The sequence below is a fragment of the Betta splendens genome, chromosome 4 (genome assembly GCF_900634795.4).
Source record: "Betta splendens chromosome 4, fBetSpl5.4, whole genome shotgun sequence".
Taxonomy (NCBI): domain Eukaryota; kingdom Metazoa; phylum Chordata; class Actinopteri; order Anabantiformes; family Osphronemidae; genus Betta; species Betta splendens.
This window is the reverse complement of record NC_040884.2, coordinates 33,537,819-33,557,647: the sequence shown is the minus strand read 5'-3', so window position 1 is coordinate 33,557,647 and position 19,829 is coordinate 33,537,819. Positions and strand designations below refer to the sequence as shown.

Below are 19,829 nucleotides of genomic sequence, written 5' to 3'. Positions count from 1 at the left end.
CCTTGAATGTGGGTTTCTCCGCTCCCATTCACCGCACATTCTTTGCATGTAACCCCTCTGACTAGGGTTACTTGAGTAGCGGCATTCCAACAGAGTCTTGTTCTCGCATCTCAGGCAATTTTCAAGATTTAAGGAGGAATAAGTTGCATCTTCCAGCAAGTGCACCTGTGACCATCGCCAAAGCAGAAGGCAACTTTGGAGTGACAGCCATCCTCAGGATGACTTTTCTGTCCTTCAGCTGTCCTTGACTGCAAAGTGAATCTGTTTGAACACCTGGGCGAACTTTTCTTCATAAAGAAAAAATGAATCCCAAACGACATTTCGACCAGTTCTGTTGCCATTCTGTGGCTTGCAAATGTAAATGTATGCTTTAATATTATTAGGGGTATGCATGCTAATAAAATTATTTTCTTAAAATAACATTAAGATGTAAGTTATGAAGGACAATAAATAAATTTTAGACTTTTATATCTAGTGCATATCACAGAACAAGGCGCTTACGGCAATTATTACACAGCTGTATCCTGTTTACCAAACATCTCTCTGTCTGTGTTCTGACAGAAACGTGTTTTTTACGCAACATGTCTCTTAATTATCTAAAACAAACAAAGTGTACTATTATTTTTAGCTCATTATTATTAACTATTTAGATCCAGAGGTTATGGTGGGTTCAAATTCAACATTTTACATATTTGCCCTGCGTTTATCTTCTTGATAGCTTCCTCTAGGCCCTGTGGGAGGATTTTCTCCAAGGCTGGCGAAGACAAACCACAAGCGCAGTTGAGAAAATCCTGGTTTTAAATAAGAATCTGTGAAAGATATCCCATGCAGTCATTTTAGCTTGGCCCTGTTGCACAAGCACATCCCCCTCTCACTTTATACTTATTATTCACAATGTAACACAAGCACTTCTCACACTGTTACAAATACATAACAAAATTGTCACAAGTTGTTTTGTTTTATGCTTTTTATTATGTACATATTGATGTACAACAAGGACAAGGAGGCTGGTTGAAGAAGATGATATACTTGAAGTCCACCACCAGATGTCACTGTTCTGTGTGGTTTCAAAGCCCCGCAACTTTGGGACATATTACCGGCACAATCAGATGCACCCTGTGGAAGCTTCATGAGGTTTCAGCTGCCATCCCTAGGACTGCCTCCATTCTCGCTTTTACCGAGACATGGCTAAATGAGAACGACAATAATGCCTGCTTGCAGATAGATGGCTTTGGTCCTCCTTTAAGGTTAGACTGTGAGCCTTAACAACATGGCGATTGTGTTTGCTTCTACATTGATCCTCGCTGGTATAAAACAGTTGTAGTTAGAGAGAAGCTATGCTACTCTGAAACTGAGTTTCTAGTTGTCTCCTTACAGTACGTCCATTCTATCTTCCCAGGGAATTTCCACAATTTTTTTTCTTTTTGGTTTATATCCACCCCAGAGCAAATGGATCTGTAGCCACAGGACACTTAAAAGACATGTTACATGAATACAAACTCATATCTCCAGATGCCCCCAAGTTCATCTTGGATGACTTCAATCATTGCTTAGTTGACAAATTACTGATTTCATCAGTACGTTAACTGTGCCACCCGCTTGGGTAAAAAACTGGACAAATGCCATGGATCTCTCCCTAATGGTCTGTCTTTCTGCCAGCCCCCCCCCGGTTCCTCTGACTACAATAGTATACTGCCAGCTCTGGCTTATTCACCTGTAGTTAGGAAGACAGAGAAAGTCAGTAAGGGCATTAAACAGTGGACACTAGAGAGCATCCACAAGCTCCAGGGGTGCTTCAAATCCACTGACTGGAACATTCTTACAAGTAAGGAAGTGGAAACTGTTTATCTCTTTCTGTGTAGACAGTATCATTCCCATCAAAGGCCCTATTTTATATAATCTAAAAGGAAAAAAATATTATGGGACCTTTAAGGTTTTTTGACTGTAAATTGTTTTTTAAATTTATGTTTAAATGTTGGGCGGCACGGTGGTGCGGTGGGTAGCACTGTCGCCTCACAGCAAGAAGGTTCTGGGTTCGATAACCGGAGGTTAAACCTGGTGCCTTTCTGTGTGGAGTTTGCACGTTCTCCCCGTGATTGCGTGGGTTCTCTCCAGGTTCTCCGGCTTCCTCCCACAGTCCAAAGACGTGCATTAGGTTGATTGGCTTCTCTCCATTGCCCGTAGGTGTGAGTGTGTGAGTGAATGGTTGTCTGTCTATGTGTTGCCCTGCGATGGACTGGCGACCTGTCCAGGGTCTACCCTGCCTCTCGCCCGTAGCCAGCTGGGATAGGCTCCAGCACCCCCGTGACCCCGCACTAGGGAGTAAGCGGTTAAGAAAATGGATGGATGGATGTTTAAATGTTAGTGTGTGTTAGAGTGTCACAGAAATCAGGTGCAAGTGAAAGGACAACTTCATTATTTATGTGCAAAGTTTTTCTTTACTGTTTATCTGGGAAGTGAGACTATAGACACAAGGTATGAGTGTCCTGGTTCCAGCTGTTGGTCAGGGAATTGGACATGATGTCTCTGACCTCAGGGAAGAGCTCCTCAACCATGGCTTCATGGGTAATCCTTTCGCCAAGCTCTCGAGTCACGTGAACCACGACACTGTCCCATTCTCGACCACAATCCCGCTCGGTTCTCCAGCGTTCCAATTCAACCTGTAGAGGAGTGAGCTGAAAGAAGCTGGCCTCTTCATACAGTAAAGAGTATTCCTATAAACACACAAATGCATAATATTGTTTCATTCCAGATTGCAAAATAACATAACGTTTAATTTTAAAAATTAGAGGCAAACAGAAAAAAACTGTCCCATTTTACAAGATGGAGGTGTTTAATCTTTTTGCTTTTAATCCTTCTAGTAGCTAGGATGTTACTAGTGAGGTTGTCTGCAAGAGACAGAACTTTTGTCTTCTAGGTCAAAACATTTGATTATCTATCCAGATAGCTTTATGGGTCTCAGAGAAGTTGGTTAGCTCAGTTCAAGCTAATAACCATGGCCAACTTAGAGAGCCTAAGCAAGCATGTGGGCACCATGCACACCTTGCCAATATAACATAACATAAAACAAATAATCTTTCCCAGCATGGCACTTGTGCAGTTTTTTGATTAGTATTATTATAACATTTTTGAGATTTTACTCAGGATTTATAGTAACACCTTATATTCAGACTGTTGTCTCATTTTATGTGTAATGTTTTTATTTTCTCTTTCCCTTTTCGTTTTTGCTTTCACTGTTCCTACCCACTGTCTGCTGAAAAGTACCAGTTTGAAATTAAGCACAGAATGCCTGTGATCATGAAAGAATAAAGTGTGTGTGTCAGCATCAGCATCAGCTCCAGACTCCTAAAGCCATGCGCAGGAGAACTGTGTGGAGTTATGGAGCGTTCTTTCAACCTGAGCCTCAAGCTGAGGGTGGTACCACGGCTCTGGAAGGCCTCCTGAGTGGTACCAGTGCCCACCGCACGCCATAGACCTCAGCAGCTTCACACCAGTGTGACCATGACATCACACCTGATGAAGACCCTGGAGAAACTGGTCCTGGCTCACCTCCGCTCTGCGGTGGGAGCCTACCTGGACCCGCTACAGTTCGCCTACCAACACGGCATAGGAGTAGATAACGCCGTCATCTTCCTCCTACATCGAGCTCTTTGCCACCTGGAGAAGCCCGGCAGCACTATGAGAAGTTTTTTGATTTCTCTAGTGCTTTCAACACCATCCAGCCAGTGCTCCTGAAACACAAACTGGAGGAGGCTGGTGTGGACCTCCATCTGATGGAGTGGATTATGGCTCACCTCACAAACAGGCCTCAGTTTTTGGAAGCCAGGGACTGTGTGTCTGACACTCTGACTGCAGTGTGGGGGCCCCACAGGGGACTATACTGGCCCCCTTCCTCTTGACCCTCTATACGTCAGACTTCAGACACAACACAAACAGCTGTGTTCTGGAGAAGTTCTCTGACGACTCTGCGATTGTAGGACTGATCACTGATGATGACGATGCAGAGTACACAGGACTTACTCAGAACTTTGTGGACTGGTGCCAGCGGAACCACCTCCTAATCAATGCAAGGAAAACCAAGGAGATGGTGGTGGATTTTTGGAGACAGCAGCCTTCTGTCATCTCACTGATGCGCATCCAGGGGAGGGACATTGAGAGAGTGGACTCCCACAAATACCTGGGTGTGCGTCTGAACAATAAACTGGACTGGACTCATAACACGAATGCACTGTACAGCTGAGGAGACTGTGGTCTCTGTCTGTCTGACTGTCGTCCAACTACATTCACTCACCCACTGCATCAGTGGTTACCTAGTAATCTGCTCTGCTCCAAAGAAAAGCTGACCCAATAAAAAATAATCTCTTGCGCCCTGTCGTACATCAAGTCTAAACATCTGATTATCCATTTGACTGACTAATAATTTATGATATATGTTTGTCTTTTACACCCGGACTCTGACTCTTCCTATCTGACTCCCCACCAGACCCAAGGCTGGTAAAGTGAATGCATCTTGTCTTGGAAGCTTGGTGTTCCTTCCTTTGGATAACAAGACGTGATGATGCAGAAGTGAGAAAGCAAACATTCTCACTCACAGCGAGATAAGGTGACACAAACAATTCCATTGCTCTAGAGAGACATTCCACCAGAGCCAGAGAAAGGGGTAAAAGGCAGAAGCAACTTGAGGATCGTGGGCTCTTTGCATCGCACCTTCGTGGTGTGTGCACTGATCTCCCCAGCTGGTTTTTAGTTTGTTGATGTGCACAATCAACATCCATGTTTTTGATTTGCTTTCCCCATTATTTTTATTTTCTTTATTATTTCAATAAATCGCACAAAAGGACAACTCTCTCATCTGCCTCTTTATGGGAAATTTCAACCACACTAGTCAAAATTCAGGGTTGTTTAAAAGACATCAAATCCTGGATGTCCCAAAACTTCCTTCAACTAAATTCAGATAAAACTGAAATTATTATTGTTTGGCCTAAAAATCTGAGAGAGACACTTTTGAGTCAGATAGCCATCCTGGATGACATAACATTAGCTTCAGATTCTACTGTGAGGAACCTTGGTCTCATCTTTGACCAGGATCTCTCTTTTACATCATACATTAAACAAATCTCCAGAACCACCTACTTCCATCTTAGAAATATAGCTAAAATCAGAAGCATCCTCTCTCAGAGCGATGCAGAGAAACTGATTCATGCATTTGTTACCTCTAGGTTCGACTAACTCTATAACTCCTAACTCATAGGATGTCCTAACCGTTCCTTAAAAAGCCTACAGCTTATTCAAAATGCTGCAGCCAGAGTTCTGACAGGACAAGAGAGATCACATTCCCCCTACATTAGCTTCTCTGCATCGGCTACCTGTAAAATGTAGGATAGAATTTAAAATTCTCCTACTCATCTACAAAGTACTCAATGATAAAGCTCCTTCTTATCTTAAAGACCTCATAGTTCTTATGCTCCCAGCAGAATGCTTCGTTCTCAGAGCGCTGGGCTAGTTGTGGTTCCTAGAGTCTTTAAATGTAGAACGGGAGGCAGAGCTTTCAGCTACCAAGCTCCTCTCCTCTGGAACCAGCTCCCTCTTCAGGTTCGAGAAGCTGACACACTCTCCACCTTTAAGATTAGGCTTAAAACCTTCCTTTTTGATAAAGCTTATAGTTAGAGATGGTACAGGTCACTGGCAATGATTGTTAGTCACAGGAACCATCTCTTAGTTAAGCTGCAATAGACATAGACTGCTGGGGGACTTAATTTATACACTGAGCTCCTCTGTTTCCTGCTACCTCTTCTGTCCAATAATCTCCCATCGTTGTTCTATGTTCAACTAACCTTGTCTCTTTCTCTCCAGTAGTTCTGCTTCTCTCCCTCTCTCTCTCTCTCTCTCTCTCTCTCTCTCTCTCTTTCTCTCTCTCTCTCTGTCTCTTTCTCTCTCCTCCACTCTGTCCTCACATACAGGTATAATTGGACTCAAACTTTGGTGTCTGTGATGGGCAGCTGCGGATCCAACTATCCTGCCTGTATCCAGTCCCTGGTCCAACCATCCTGCCTGTGCTCTGTTGTTGCTTGTTGTTGCTTGTTGTTGTTGCTGTGCTTATCTCTCTCTCTATCCCCTCACCCCAACCGGTCGAGGCATCCAGCCTGGTTCTGCTGGAGGTTTCTTCCTTGTTAGAGAGGGAGTTTTTCCTCTCCACTGTTGCTGTCAAATTAAATGCTTGCTGTATGTGGGATTTGTTGGGTTTAGTTGTGTGATGTATTAAACCTTACTTTGTAAAGTGCCTTGAGATAACTTTGTTGTGATTTGGCGCTATATAAAAAAAATTGAATTCAATTGAATTGAAAACGGTGTTTTCAAAACCAGACACATAAATGGATTTAATGTTGTTTCCCGTTTTCTCCTTTTGGGAAAAAAACGAGTCAACTGTGGCATTGGAGAATTTTGCCAGAATGAGCTTTGCAAAGGAAGGACACTTGGTTTCCAAACCGCGACCTAAACATCCCCTCAAACTCCACATTTGGGGAATGATTTCTAGTTTGGGACCAGGACCGATGATTATTTTCGAGGGTATTATGGATAGACAGGTTTTTGAGGAGTTCATAATCAAACGCACAGTGGGGCCATATATTAAAAAGTATTTTGGAACACGGCATCGTTTTTTCCAGGACAATGACCCCAAACACGTCGCTGCAAGAGCCTGTCTGGAGGCGGAATGAATCAACTGGGTGCGCACACCGGCAGAGTCCCCTAATCTGATCCCCTACTAATTAAACAACATTTTGCTTTTAAAACCAAGAATTTTTTTCTCTACTCCTGACATTAAAAACCTTTCACTTAACTGCTTTTAAACACCATTCTTATGGACGTTCACATAAAATCTGTAAGAGGATTTTATTTAACATAAATAAATACTTTGTATTAAATCTTTCTCTATGGCACGTCAGAACGTCAGGACTTAGCAGATAAGCAATGCATTAATGCAGCAGCTTGTATGTTTTACATGTGTTTATTACGCACGATAAATGTTAACGTTTTTTAACTGAATGAAAAAGAAAATAACTCCTGCTCTGCAGCATAAACCACCTTGACCACTTTTAAGGTGATCAAGTTAAACAGCTAAACCAGTAAGCCATAGTCAATGTGTCCTTTAAACGGAAGCTGCAACATTATACTTTACCGTAATGACATTTACCACAATATCTGCAGAAAAACAAACTTTTATTACACAGGCAACACAGTGGATTTGGAACTCGCTTCACGCCGTAAACACGGCGTCTGATGTTGGTTTAGTCGCTAAAGCAAACTTCACATCTCTTCCCCCTACTCCATATTGGCACAGAGACATTAATATATTGTCTCCACTCGGTCAGCAGGTGTGAAATACTTTATACTTTAATAGCTCCGAGACAAAGAAAAAGCTCCATGGGAGATCGGGCTGCACGATCACTCCACCTAATGTACGTAGGCTGTGAGACGCCAAAACCTTTCACTTTACTTCTTTTAAACGCTCTTCTTATGGTATTTAACACAAGTCTGGCAGACTACCACTGCTAACTTGTAGAGAATATTATATAATAAAAATAAATAAATTGTAATAAACTCTTTGTGGTATCCCAGAACGCCAGGACTCTCCGATCCTCGACTCATTAATGCAGCAAGTTGTTTGTTCTGCATATATGGATTCTGCATGAGTAATAAGGACTGTTTTACACTTATTTACAGTAGCTGAAGACCAAACTCAAGAGGAGATTGGATAATTCGCTCAGCTGCACCTAGTCTGTAGAATGCTCTCCCAGAGCACATGAGAAAGCCACAGACTGTGGACGCTTCGTAAAGCGTATTTATTTACCGGAGCTTTCAAAGGCAAAATCCAGAGTCGCTCAGATTTATTTGCGACATCTGATTCTTCCGCAGGAATAATATGCTAATAAAATCGAACGCTGTACGTGGTAGTGTGCACTCGGTTCCATAATTTAAATGTAAAGAAGTAATCATTTAAAACTCCCGTAAGATGCCTAAGCAGATTGTTTGCTGTAGGCTTAAAAACTACAACAAGTGCTTCCTGGATTCTGTTGTACCTGCCCCAGCAACGACCAGGAGAGGGGGCAGAGCCAGCCTGCTGGAGAGCAACTGCTCGATCCGCCATTGTTTTTCCCCGCGTACACTTACAGCACTAATATTCAATGGTCAGAGGTCCAGTTGTATATTAGAAGACAGCAAGGTTTTCAGCAAAGTCTGATATTCATGGTTAGTTGTAAAAGCCAGAGTACAGCGCCAACAAGTTAAGCCATTTGGAGCAGGACAAGGCTGCCCGTAGGGATCCAGTACCCACAGCAGAGAGCCCAGAGCCGGTGTTCCGTATTAAGTTGCGACTATGTTAACTGGTGACCGACTTCCGAATGCCGCCCCGGTTACTCTTAGTTACGGCAGCTGTTTGTAGCAGGAAGAAGGCATGTTAGCTGTCCTTGCAGATGCCCTGTTTTATATGAGTGGCATATGGTTGTGTTAATGACCAGTGTGCAGTCTGAGTGTATGGTGTGTGGTCGGGGGTGTGGCCGAGAAAGAGGAAGTGACGAGATTGGTGTGCTAACGGGAGAAAAAAGCTGTTGAGCAGTGCTAGGTGTGCAGAGAGAGAAAGAACGGAGCGTGAACAAAGAAGGGGAAGTTTTACTAATGTTGTGGAGAAACCAATATAAAAATAAATAAAGGAAGCCCAGTTCAAGCAAGCTGCTTGAGTAGTCTTGACTGCTGCTGCAGAGCAATACAGTAAAGGAGGTAACCCTGAGACGGACTGCAGCCCCGGCCTGTGGAGCAGATATAAGCATCCCCTGCGACTCTCGACTACGGTCTGGGGGCTGAAGGTAGGAACGGTTACACGTGTCAATGTTTGTTAATGTCTTATCGTCTGTACACGATGGTCCGTTGTTGAAAAGGCTAAAAACGCTTACAGTATAAGCTGCTGACGTCAGAACATTGACTATGACAAAACGTTGACAAAGATTAAAAAGATGACCAAGGAACATCGTTGACAAAAAAAATCTAACATGATAAAAAAGATTAATTTGATAAATGAAACAGGTAGGAAATCTGCTTAGATTTTTAAAAAAGAAAATAGAAAACACACTCTGTATATCAGGAGCTTGAGCTGTCAATGAAACTGTTTCAGTTGATGTTGTCATCAACTATACAGCTATACACACTAATGGCGCAATACACGTTGAGAACGTTAAAGGAAGTTGACGATGATTCCCACAGATGACCATTATTAAAAAAATGATAAAAAATGTTAAGTAATGTTAAACGTTGAAAAGCTGAAAATGTGTAAAGTAATATTAAATAATAATATTAAATATAATAATATTAAACATATAACTTAATTTATGCATGTATTAACATGACACAGGCAGGAATCAAACCCAGGTCTCCCACTTAAGAGTGAAGGATTCATGCCAGAAGCCACAGGATATCAGAGCTGACAGAGAAAAAACCTTTCTCTAGATACAGTAGTGATGTGACGTTCTGTACCGAGACTACGAAGCAGGGTTTGCGCCCTAGGCAAGATCGTGATTAAGCGCCATCTACAACCCCCCTAATTTATGATGTAAAAGAGAGATCCTGGTCAAGGATGACACCAAGGTTCCTTACAGTAGAATCTGAAGCTATTGTTATGCTATCCAGGGTGGCTATCTTACTCAAACTCCCTCTGATTCTTAGGCCGAACGATAAGAATTTCAGTTTTATCTGAATTTAGTGGAAGGAAGTTTTGGGGCATCCAGGATTTGATGTCTTTTAAACAACTTTGAATTTTGACTAGTTGATCTGTTGCAATGGGTTCCAACGACATATATAGCTGAGTATCATCTGCATAACAATAAAAATTAATAGAACGCTTCCTAATAATTAATAATAATTCTTGTGCATGTGGAGAATTTGTTATTAACATGAACAAACTAGAATCTGTTCCACAAATAGGATTTAAACCATCCCAGTGCTTTTCCTTTAATTCAGATTCTATGTTCTAGTCTCTGTAATAGAATGTTATGTATTAAATTCAGCACTAAGATCAAACAGGACAAGGACAAAAACTAGACCATTGTCTGGAGCTAATAGAAGATCATCAGTGACTCTAACCAGAGCTGTTTCTGTGCTATGATGTTTTCTAAATCCTGACTGAAAATCTTCGTACAGGTTATTCCCACTCAGGTGGTCAGATAATTGTTTAGCCACGATTTTTTCCAGAATCTTAAAGATCATTAGTGACTCTAACCAGAGCTAAAAAAGATAAATAAATCTAAAGTATAGCTGAACAGTTTTATCCAAGAAAAGAACAACGATGAAAAACTTTAAGCACAAAGCTTAAAGGTGATTATGCATATTTAATACAGACTTGAAGAAAATATGAGATTAATAACACTATTAAACTCTCACATAACAATGTTAAAATGCAACTACCACAAGTTGCCACCTACAAAGGTGGGCTTGCAAAGACAACAAAGCTGCATTGTCAATTACTGAAAGCATCACTTTAACCCTAACCCTCTCACACAAATTTCTGTTAGAGTGCCTCAATTACTCACAATTCACTACCCATAATGCATTGCACTCTAAATGTGATGCTGAATGCTGTCATATTGAGTTTGCTCCTCAAGAAAAGCTTAAAGATTTTGAAGAAAAGCTAAAAGTGGAGAATACAAATAAAGTATACAGTAGCTGAATTGTTTTATCTAAGAAAAGAATAAAAAAAAATTTAAAAAGTGATTATGCATATTTTTGTCACATGCATCAGAAAATGTAACATTGGTAAGATCAAACACCTCCATATTCTTATTCCATATTCACACCATATTCAAGGTTGCATTACCCATAAGACATTTTTTCTCCATTCATTTCAACGAGGCAAAAAAAGTTGGAAAAAGCTTAATAACTTAATATGAAAGATATGGATAAGAAAAGTCTTCTCCTCAAAACTCTTCTGTTTCTGTAGCTTAAAGTATGCAGGACTAGTAAGGCGCAGAAAAACGGACAGAAGAAAAATAATAAAGAAAGTCGTCCTCCTTAAAAAGCTAAATATTTTGATAGTTGAATAATTTCTGGAGCTGAAAGAATGTGGGACTAGTTATATGCATAAAAACGTACAAACATAAGAACGACTATAATAATAATAAAGAAAATGGCCGTCGAGAAAAATTAAACAATGCTTCCAGCATTCACTGTGATTAAGAAAAAAGAAGGATTTCATTAGTGTGCTAGCTATTGCCAGCTCACCCACTAATAATAAACAAATTGGAAGATATCAATAGTGTGAGAGCTGTTGCCTGACAAAACGTTGACAACGGTTAATACAATGACAGCGGTTAAAACGATGACAATGATTAAAATGACGACAAAAGGCTAAAAAGATTACCAAAACAAAAAGTGGACAAAGATTAAAGGGTTAACAACATTATAATTTGACAAAGATAAAAAAATTGACAAAGAGACATCACTGACAGTCACAAAAAGCTGACTAAGCTTTTATTTTAAAAGGATTTACAGATGGAGCGGCAAATTTTTGCTGCCTCGCTCCTGCTGGATTTCACACTGATGTCGTCATGACATTACCATGACTTAGGAACCATTCCACCAAGCCCCCCTACACCAGTCATGACCTCCCACTGTGATGTACTTACTGTAATCCGTACTCGCTTTGATGACGCCCCATAAATCTTGAAATGACCTGCAATTGCACATTCATGCACCAGGTGGAGCAGTGATGTGTAATCCACACACACACACACACACACACACACACACACACACACACACACACACACACACACACACACACACACACACACACATATATAATGAGTAAACAAACCTTAAAAAACCTACTTTTAAATGTAAAGTAGTTTATAACTGAACTTAAAGTTATTTATGTCTAAGTAAGTAGAATATTACATCACTTTTAAATACAATGCCCTTTAGTCAAACATTCAGTCAAGATCCACACGGATATTTTATTTGTTCTAATTATACTATATATAACTGTATTGTAATAATTAGCACTAAATTTACTGGCATTATTTTTCAACCAGCCAGGAATAAATGACAGCAGAAAAGACCAAAAGCTTCCAGTCTGAGGGAAGTTCCATATTATCCTCCAGTTTGGCTTCACTTAACACTTGCAAAGAACTGGCTCGTTACGTGAACAAAAGACACAAAAGTGAGTAGGTGTGATGAATCCTCCTCCAAGAAGGATACAAATTGTAGAAGCTTGTTTCTGCTCCAGACTGAAAGAGTTGACATGACTCAACTTTCAGACAACTTTACCTGAGCCATGAAAACCAAATATATTTGTAAACTGCTTAACAAGAAAACATGGAACCATAACTTTAAAGGTTCCGCTCAAATCAAGGCTTTGTTAACATAATGCTGTATGAGGCAATTTAGTATCTGTCCATACAGTAGGTCACCTTCAAAGGACCAACAGCCTAGTGGTTAAGGCACAGAAGCTCCCAGCTAGAGACTCCTGGGGTGTGTTCCAGAAAGCGGGTTATGTGACATACCCAGGTAAGTTTGAGGGTAAGTTAGTGATTAACCTCAGCTTTCAGTTCCAAAAACTGAGGTAACTTTCAAGGTATGTATGTAATCATAGAAACTTACTCTCTGAAGAAGGGTAAGTTTGTTTCGGAGGTTACTGAGCAGGACGTGCCCGTTTGATGACGAGCCCGTGGACGTGGAGGCACAGCTTATTATAGTTTTTTCCATCGTGAGAGGGTCATAAAGCCACGTATCAATGTTTTTTTCATATGATTTTAATATGAGAATTATTTGAAGGAGGGAGCGTTATTGTTTTTCTAAAGAATAGTTAATGTATTTAACGAACCATTTGAAACATTTCATCTCAAACTTAACAAACGCGGGTCTGAATCTTTTGGTTTAAAGACCATTAAACTCATTACTGTTTACATTAACTAGTGTTATGGGAAAAATTGTTTCTTCCTTATTTCTATGCAGTTATTATATGATTTATGACTTATGTTCTGCAATTAATATCTTATGTTTTGTCTTACTGTATGCATTTGACATTTCACCTAGATTGTTCAATGGTTGTCTCTGCCTGATAGACTCTCAACTCTAGCTCCCAAACCCAAGGTCAGGCAGTTGTGTCTCTGTCTGTTGAGACTTGGTGCTCCTTTCTCACAGATAGTTGGCCGTCAGCGATGCAGGTGTGAGAATGTAAATATCTTCACACACACTGCGACAGGGAGGAGATGGTGCATGTAATTTGATTGGGTTAGAAAGACATTCCACCCTAGTCGGACAGAGAAGCTAAAAGGCAGAAACAACTTGAGGATCATGGGCTCTTTGCATCACACCTTCGGGGTGTGTGCACTGATCTCCCCAGCTGGTTTTTGGTTTGTTGATGTGCACGATCAACATCCATGCTTTTTATTTGCTTTCCCCATTATTTTTGTTTTCTTTATTATTTTAATAAATCGCACAAAAGGACAACTCTCTCATCTGCTTCTTTATGGAAAATTTCCACCACACTAGGTAATATTTGATGCAACCCATCTCATCACTAATGTTGAAGCCAAATGATCAGGGTCAGTGCATGCTTCCAGAATCTTCAGGGAATCATCACTATGTCACATGTTTCAACAGGGTATGTTGTAATTTACACAAGTTCATGTTTTTACTGTATAGTTTTATTGTTTAAAACACATTTAAATCATTACAGGACACTACAATAGCTACTTGCTGGGGGACAGATGGTTCCCTTGTCTGCCCTATTTGATGACACCCCACCCTGAACCTGGACCACAGACACAGTTAAACCGGGCCCACAGCAGAACGCGGCCAAGGTGGAGATGACCACAGGCATCCTGAAGGCGAGGTTTCAGTGTTTACGTGGGTCAGTCCAGAGAGGGCATGTGACAATATAGTGGCGTGTGTGGTCCTTCACAACATTGCCACAATACGAGGAGAGCCACCCTTCTTGTCCTGCTGAAGATGACCAAGAGGATCCAGTAATGAACCAAGTAGACCACAGATGTGGAAGACTCTTAAGACATAAGATTTGTCAGAATCAATCTTATTAAGGTTTCTGCACCAAAACACTCATAATTTCTTCATGTCCTGAAAAATAAAATGGAATATTATTTACATTGCTTCACACAATGTCCCAGACTGTGTGCTTTCTGGAGGGTCCAATAATACAATCCGTCCATCAGTGACTGCAAGACAATGCAACCCATAAGATCAATGTGAAATAAAGTCAGAGTACTACAACATTGTAGAAGCCTATGAAAGATATAGATCCTGTAATTGTGTAATCAAATCTTACCTTTTTGTAGGATTTTGTGTTTCATTTTGACTTGGGACAGAGTTCCTCTTGCTCCAGAAGGATTACACCTTATTAAACAAGAATATTACTATTATCTAATATTATTAGAATCTCATGGAATTAATAGTATAAATTTCCCTTTACAATAAAAGAGAAAAGGGGAACATAACGGTAATTAAATAAACTCAGTTTACTTTATTTTTCTTTTTTTTCCTTCGATGATGCAGCTGTGTTGCTTTTTCTATTAATGATCGGCTTAAATTCTTCATTCTCTGCATTAAAACCTCCAACTCTGCCGTTGAAATACGCTGCCATTATAGTGTCACTTCGGATTTCCATGGTGACTCGTGAATTTGGTGATCCATTGACAATGTCTTTATATATATACGCCGTGCATGTGCGTTAACGCTGAGTTACCGACAGGAGATTAACCTAACTCTTATCAGGTGTTTTGGAACCGACATACATAAGTTCTGGGTTAATCAACCCAGAGTTCAGGGTTTAGCAGAAGGTCAATCAACCCTGCTTTCTGGAACACACCCCTGGTTTGATGATTGCCTCTGGTGTCTTTTGTTTACCACACAAATTTAAGTGACACAAAATTCAGAGATCTGCACACCCCATTTTCTGTTGACGAGGTGAGAAGAATTAGACAAGGCAAAGCGCATCAGTGACTCAAGAATGGACAGACATTGGGCCTGGTTGTACAGCAGGAAATCAGCATCATCATCCACCATATACAGTAATAAAAGGACATATGAATACATGTATGTGTTACCAGAGTTATGCCAGCTGATATTCTTTCAGTTCTGTGTCATTTTAGCCACCTTTTACTGCCAAATGTCACCACAATCGGCTGATTGTGATGGCTCAATACATTTTAAGTTAACTCACAGACTTTTCTTAAAGTCTAAACATTACCAAAAGTGCAGGAACCTTCAGACTGAGTAAAGTTACAGTACACATTATCCTCCATTTACAATAGGCTTCACGTCACACCGGTAAAGAACTGGCTCATCAGTTGAACAAAGGACTGTGGTGTGAAGACCATGTCCCCCATGAAGGACATATAATCTAGAAGCTCCTTGAAAAACATTTCTGCTCTAAAAGAATGTGGGACAATGACCTATCAGACAACCTGGTTTAGAAAATGGTCAAATGAACTGGATGTTTGCAAAATCTGTAAATAACACTTAACAAGAAAACATTAAGTTTATGGCTTCAGAATATGAAAGTTTATTATATTAAACCACCAACTTACAAAAACAGTTTGTTTTAAAAATACACCTTCTCACAGTCCTTTGTTTAACTGATGAGACAGTTTTTTACAGGTGTGAAGTGAAGGCTTTTGTAAATAGAGGATAATGCCTAACTTTACTAATGGTAAAGGTTCCTGCACTTTTTACATGGTAAAGGTTCCTGCACTTTGGTAATGTTTCTACTTTAGGAAAAGTCTGAGTTAACTTAAATTATTGAGCCGCCACAATCAGTCGATTGTGGTAACATTTGGCAGTAAAGGTGATTGAAATGACTCAGAACTGAATGAATATCAGCTGGCATAACGCATAACACATATATGTATTCAGATGTCCTTTTATTACTAGATATGGTGGATGATGATGCTGATTTCCTGCTGTACAACCAGGCCCAGTGTCTGTCCATTCTTGAGGCACTGATGCCTAGGTGCACAGATCTCTGTATTTTGTGTCACTTGAATTTTTGTTGTAAATAAAAGACACTAGAGGCAAGTTTACACCAGGAGTCTTTAGCTGGGAGCTTCTGTGTCTTAACCACTAGGCTGTTGGTTCTCTGAGAGAGAGAGATACTGTATGGACAGACACTAAATTCCTTCATACAGCATCATGTTAACAGAGCCTTGATTTGAGTGGAACCTTTAAAGTTATGGATCCATGAAGAATTTTCTTTTTAAGCAGTTTACAAATATATCTGGTTTTCATGGCTCAGGTGAAGTTGTGTGGAAGTTGAGTCATGTCAACCTTTTCAATCTGGTTTCCTTCTTGGGGGAGGGTTCATCACACCTACTCACTTTTGTGTCTTTTGTTCACGTAACGGGCCAGTTCTTTGCAAGTGTGAAGTGAAGCCAAACTGGAGGATAATATCGAACTTCCCTCAGACTGAGGGATTTCATTTCATTTATTCCTGGCTGGTTAAAAAAAGGCCAGTACTTTTAATACTAATTTAATACTAATTTTAATACTAATCATTACAATACAGTAATACATAGTATAATTAGAACAAATAAAATATCCATATGGACCTTGACTGAATGTTTGACTAAAAGGCATTGTATTCAAAACTGCTCAAACTTTCTTTTTTTTTTTTTTTTTTTTTTTTTTTTTTTTTCGTCTTTTTTTTGTTCTGTCCAGCAGTTAAGCAAGCAGCATATATTACGCTGAATGCCATATTGTGATGGACAGCTTTGCTTTAACAAGAAGAGTATATATAGAATATATATACTCTTCCTGATTTATGGTTTATTTAATGGTTTATTTAGCTAATCCAAAATGTGTGTGATGTTGCTGTGTTGGTGGACAGGTTAGGTTTCTGCTTTAGGGTGTGTATGCGGGAGGGTGGGGTGGGGGGGTAAGGGGTGCAACCAGCTGCTGAAACCAAGCAAATCTGTTAAGTAAACAATCGGAGCAAAAAAAAATAAATAAATAAATAAATAGAATAAATAAATAAGAAGCATGGATGTACCTTAGGCTAACACATTCATAACTAAACAATTTTTGTGCTGTGGTTTACCTTGGAGATTAATACCAATACCAATAATAGTGCTAAGGTATGTGCACATACTAATACAAACATATACATACAATATACATACATATGTGCATTATTATACATATCCCATACTACTTAATAAAGGTCATGATATACAACACCACAAATTCCATATTCACACATTATTCATATTGGTAGTGATAAGTATCAATAATACTTACAGTTGGATTTGGAAAGTGTCCCACTACAAGGTTAGTAAGGCTGTAGCTTAACATTATTCACCCAAAGGGTGAGGCAGACGTTGGTGCATGAACAATGCCACTTGTGGAAGCCAGGGTGATGTGAGGGGCTCCGCCACTACGCCCATCCAGCAAGCAGAGGAATGAATCCTAGCAGCCAGGGAGCACACACACCTTCAGTTCCAGGAGGGCAGGTGTTGCGACCCAAGCCGCCCACACAGAGCCCCCCAGGCAGAGCTGCAGCAGCCACAGAGACAGCACCCGAGGCCAGAGTGGGCCACCGGGGGTCAACGCTGTCCGCCCCATGAGAACCAGGGGCAAACACTCCCCCCGGCGGGAGGGTCGGCCTGAAAGAGTAGAGCCCGAGGACCCACGGTCCGTAGGGAGCCCGCCAGAAGATGCCCCCGCGCCCAGAGTGGGGCCCGCCCCCAGTCCACCACCCCCGCATGGGCGGAGCGGGGCCTACCCCATCGGCCCGACCTCATCCCCTGGCGCTACAGCGGCCTGCAGCACAAGGCCAGCAATTGGTGGGGTCAGCAGAAAAGAGACCACCCAGGCAGACGATCACCGTACCCCGGGCGAAAAACCGGACCCCCCACACTTCAACCGCACCACACGCATACCAACTCACACAAACACAGACGCATACACCCACCCACATGTGCAACACACATTATCACATCAACACACACACACACCATAGACTCTCTCACAACAAACTAGTCAATCATACGTGAACCAATGCACTCTCAGATACATTCTCCCACCCACACCATTCGCTTGATCACATTCGTGGGGAGGGTAGGTCTCCGGCCTGCCGTCCATGTGACCCCAGGCAGGGACCGCAGCTCCTCCCGAGCCCCGACCAACCCCCCCAACCCGGGGGAGGCAGAGGGCAGTAGAAAAAGACACCCCAGAACCCTGCAACCCAGCTTGGACGTGAGTGTGTGGAACTAAAGTGCACTGAAGGTGGGTGACACCTCCAGGAGCACAACCGCTGGCTGACGGTGTGTCCCCCGGACAGTGCCCCCCCTCGCCCTAAATGTCTTTTTGCAGTTAAAACTGGGTGGTGATCTCTCCATCAGGGCCAGTGGCCGAGGCCACAACTGGCCTCAGCCCCAGGCCCCAGTGAAAGAGCCCACCCCCGGCCCTAAATGTATGTGTATGTAGCTAAGTATGAGGAACTTTGGGAGATACCCAATTCTCCGGCGGGTCCAGCAGACAGAGCCATCAATGGGAAGTCTACTGGCCCCCCCGGAAGGAGCCCCCAGATTCCTGGACAAGTGTGTATGACTAATGCAATTAAAACTGCAGAGCATCCCACTTGGAAGGGACGGAACCACTTCCCAGTAGCCCTGGTCCCTCCATCAGCAGGACGCCCCTTGCAGACCTAAGTGGATGAATGCGGAGAAATGTAGTTGGGAAGCAGAGCTCCAGGGTCCGCAGAGCCAGGTTCCCGACTGGCTCTGCTACCTATCCCACCACCCCCCACAACCCCCAGCCAGGAAGGGACAGCCGAGACCCAGGGACCGCAGTACTACTGCCCAGGCGCCACACGCAGCACAGCCAGAGCCATCCTCACCCTTCTTTCACACTTACCCATTCTCTCGCTCAAGTATGCCCATGCTCGCCCCGTGTAGTGTGACACTCAAACCCACACACATACTCTGCGGTTGTGCATTGAGGGCCAGCCTCCGCCCAGGGCCCAATGAAGGTTCTAGCCTGAGTAGTCCGCCAACCCCCCCCTGCAACAGGCCCCGAGCAGTTACCAGAGGGCGTCGGACCGCTAGGGCAGGCAGCGCCCCCACCCGAGCAGGGGCAGCGCCCCAGGGGAGAGACACCCCTCTGGGCACAGGCAGGCACCCCCAGAGGGAGTCCCCCGGACGCAGGTTACCCAGGTCTCCACCCCCAGGTCCGCCCCCGCACACCGGCAGGGAGGCCCGCCTCCGGCTCCCCGGAGACAGGCACACGCCAACCCTCAAAATGGTCCCACCCCGGCACAGGGCCGCCGGTCCCAGCAGCCACCACACCCCCGCCGCAGGGGACCCCTGCGGCCAGCCCTGAGTCCACCAACCCGTTGTCCCGGTTCCTTAGGCAGGCAGGCACCACCAACCACTAGTCACCCCCCACCACTGTGCCAGACATGACGCAGCACCCGAGCCCCACGCATCCTTACCTGGAAATGGTATCAATCAGAGTATAGTTTTGGTCATTGATTTGATGAAGCAGACAATGTGTCTAAGGTGGTATAATCTAACAAGCTGTTCAGGTATTGAGTAATGCTTAATTTTTTTTTAGTTTTCCAGTTCATGAGGATGATTTTCTTTGCGACACAGAGGGCAGAAAGAAGTGTGTGTGATGAGTTTGTCTCTAGATCAAGCCCACTTAGATCTCCTAGAAGACAAAGTGCAGGGGCTGCTGGGATTGGACAGCTTAACTGGGTTGACAGGTGTTCACATACTCTTTGCCAAAATTGCTGCACAGGTGAGCATGACCAGAATGCATGTAGGAAT

The 19,829-nt window shown here is 42.4% G+C and overlaps 1 protein-coding gene across 3 annotated transcripts in view; it reads right to left on the bottom strand.

Annotated features, from left to right (window-relative positions):
• The window catches only part of LOC114853252 (uncharacterized), an 89,871-nt gene that overhangs the window by 44,779 nt on the left and 25,263 nt on the right, over positions 1–19,829 (bottom strand). The window contains exons 4-5 of one of the 3 annotated variants that reach the window (XM_029146408.3): positions 11,670–11,716; positions 950–2,714 (exon numbers count right to left, since the gene is read on the bottom strand). The exons of 1 other annotated variant lie outside the window; for it this stretch is intronic. In XM_029146408.3, the coding sequence (XP_029002241.1) occupies positions 2,591–2,714; positions 11,670–11,716 (171 nt within the window). In that variant the 3' untranslated portion in view covers positions 950–2,590. Of the gene's footprint in view, positions 1–949; positions 2,715–11,669; positions 11,717–19,829 lie in introns of those variants that run through there. One more of the 3 variants, XM_029146407.3, reaches the window with a different exon arrangement.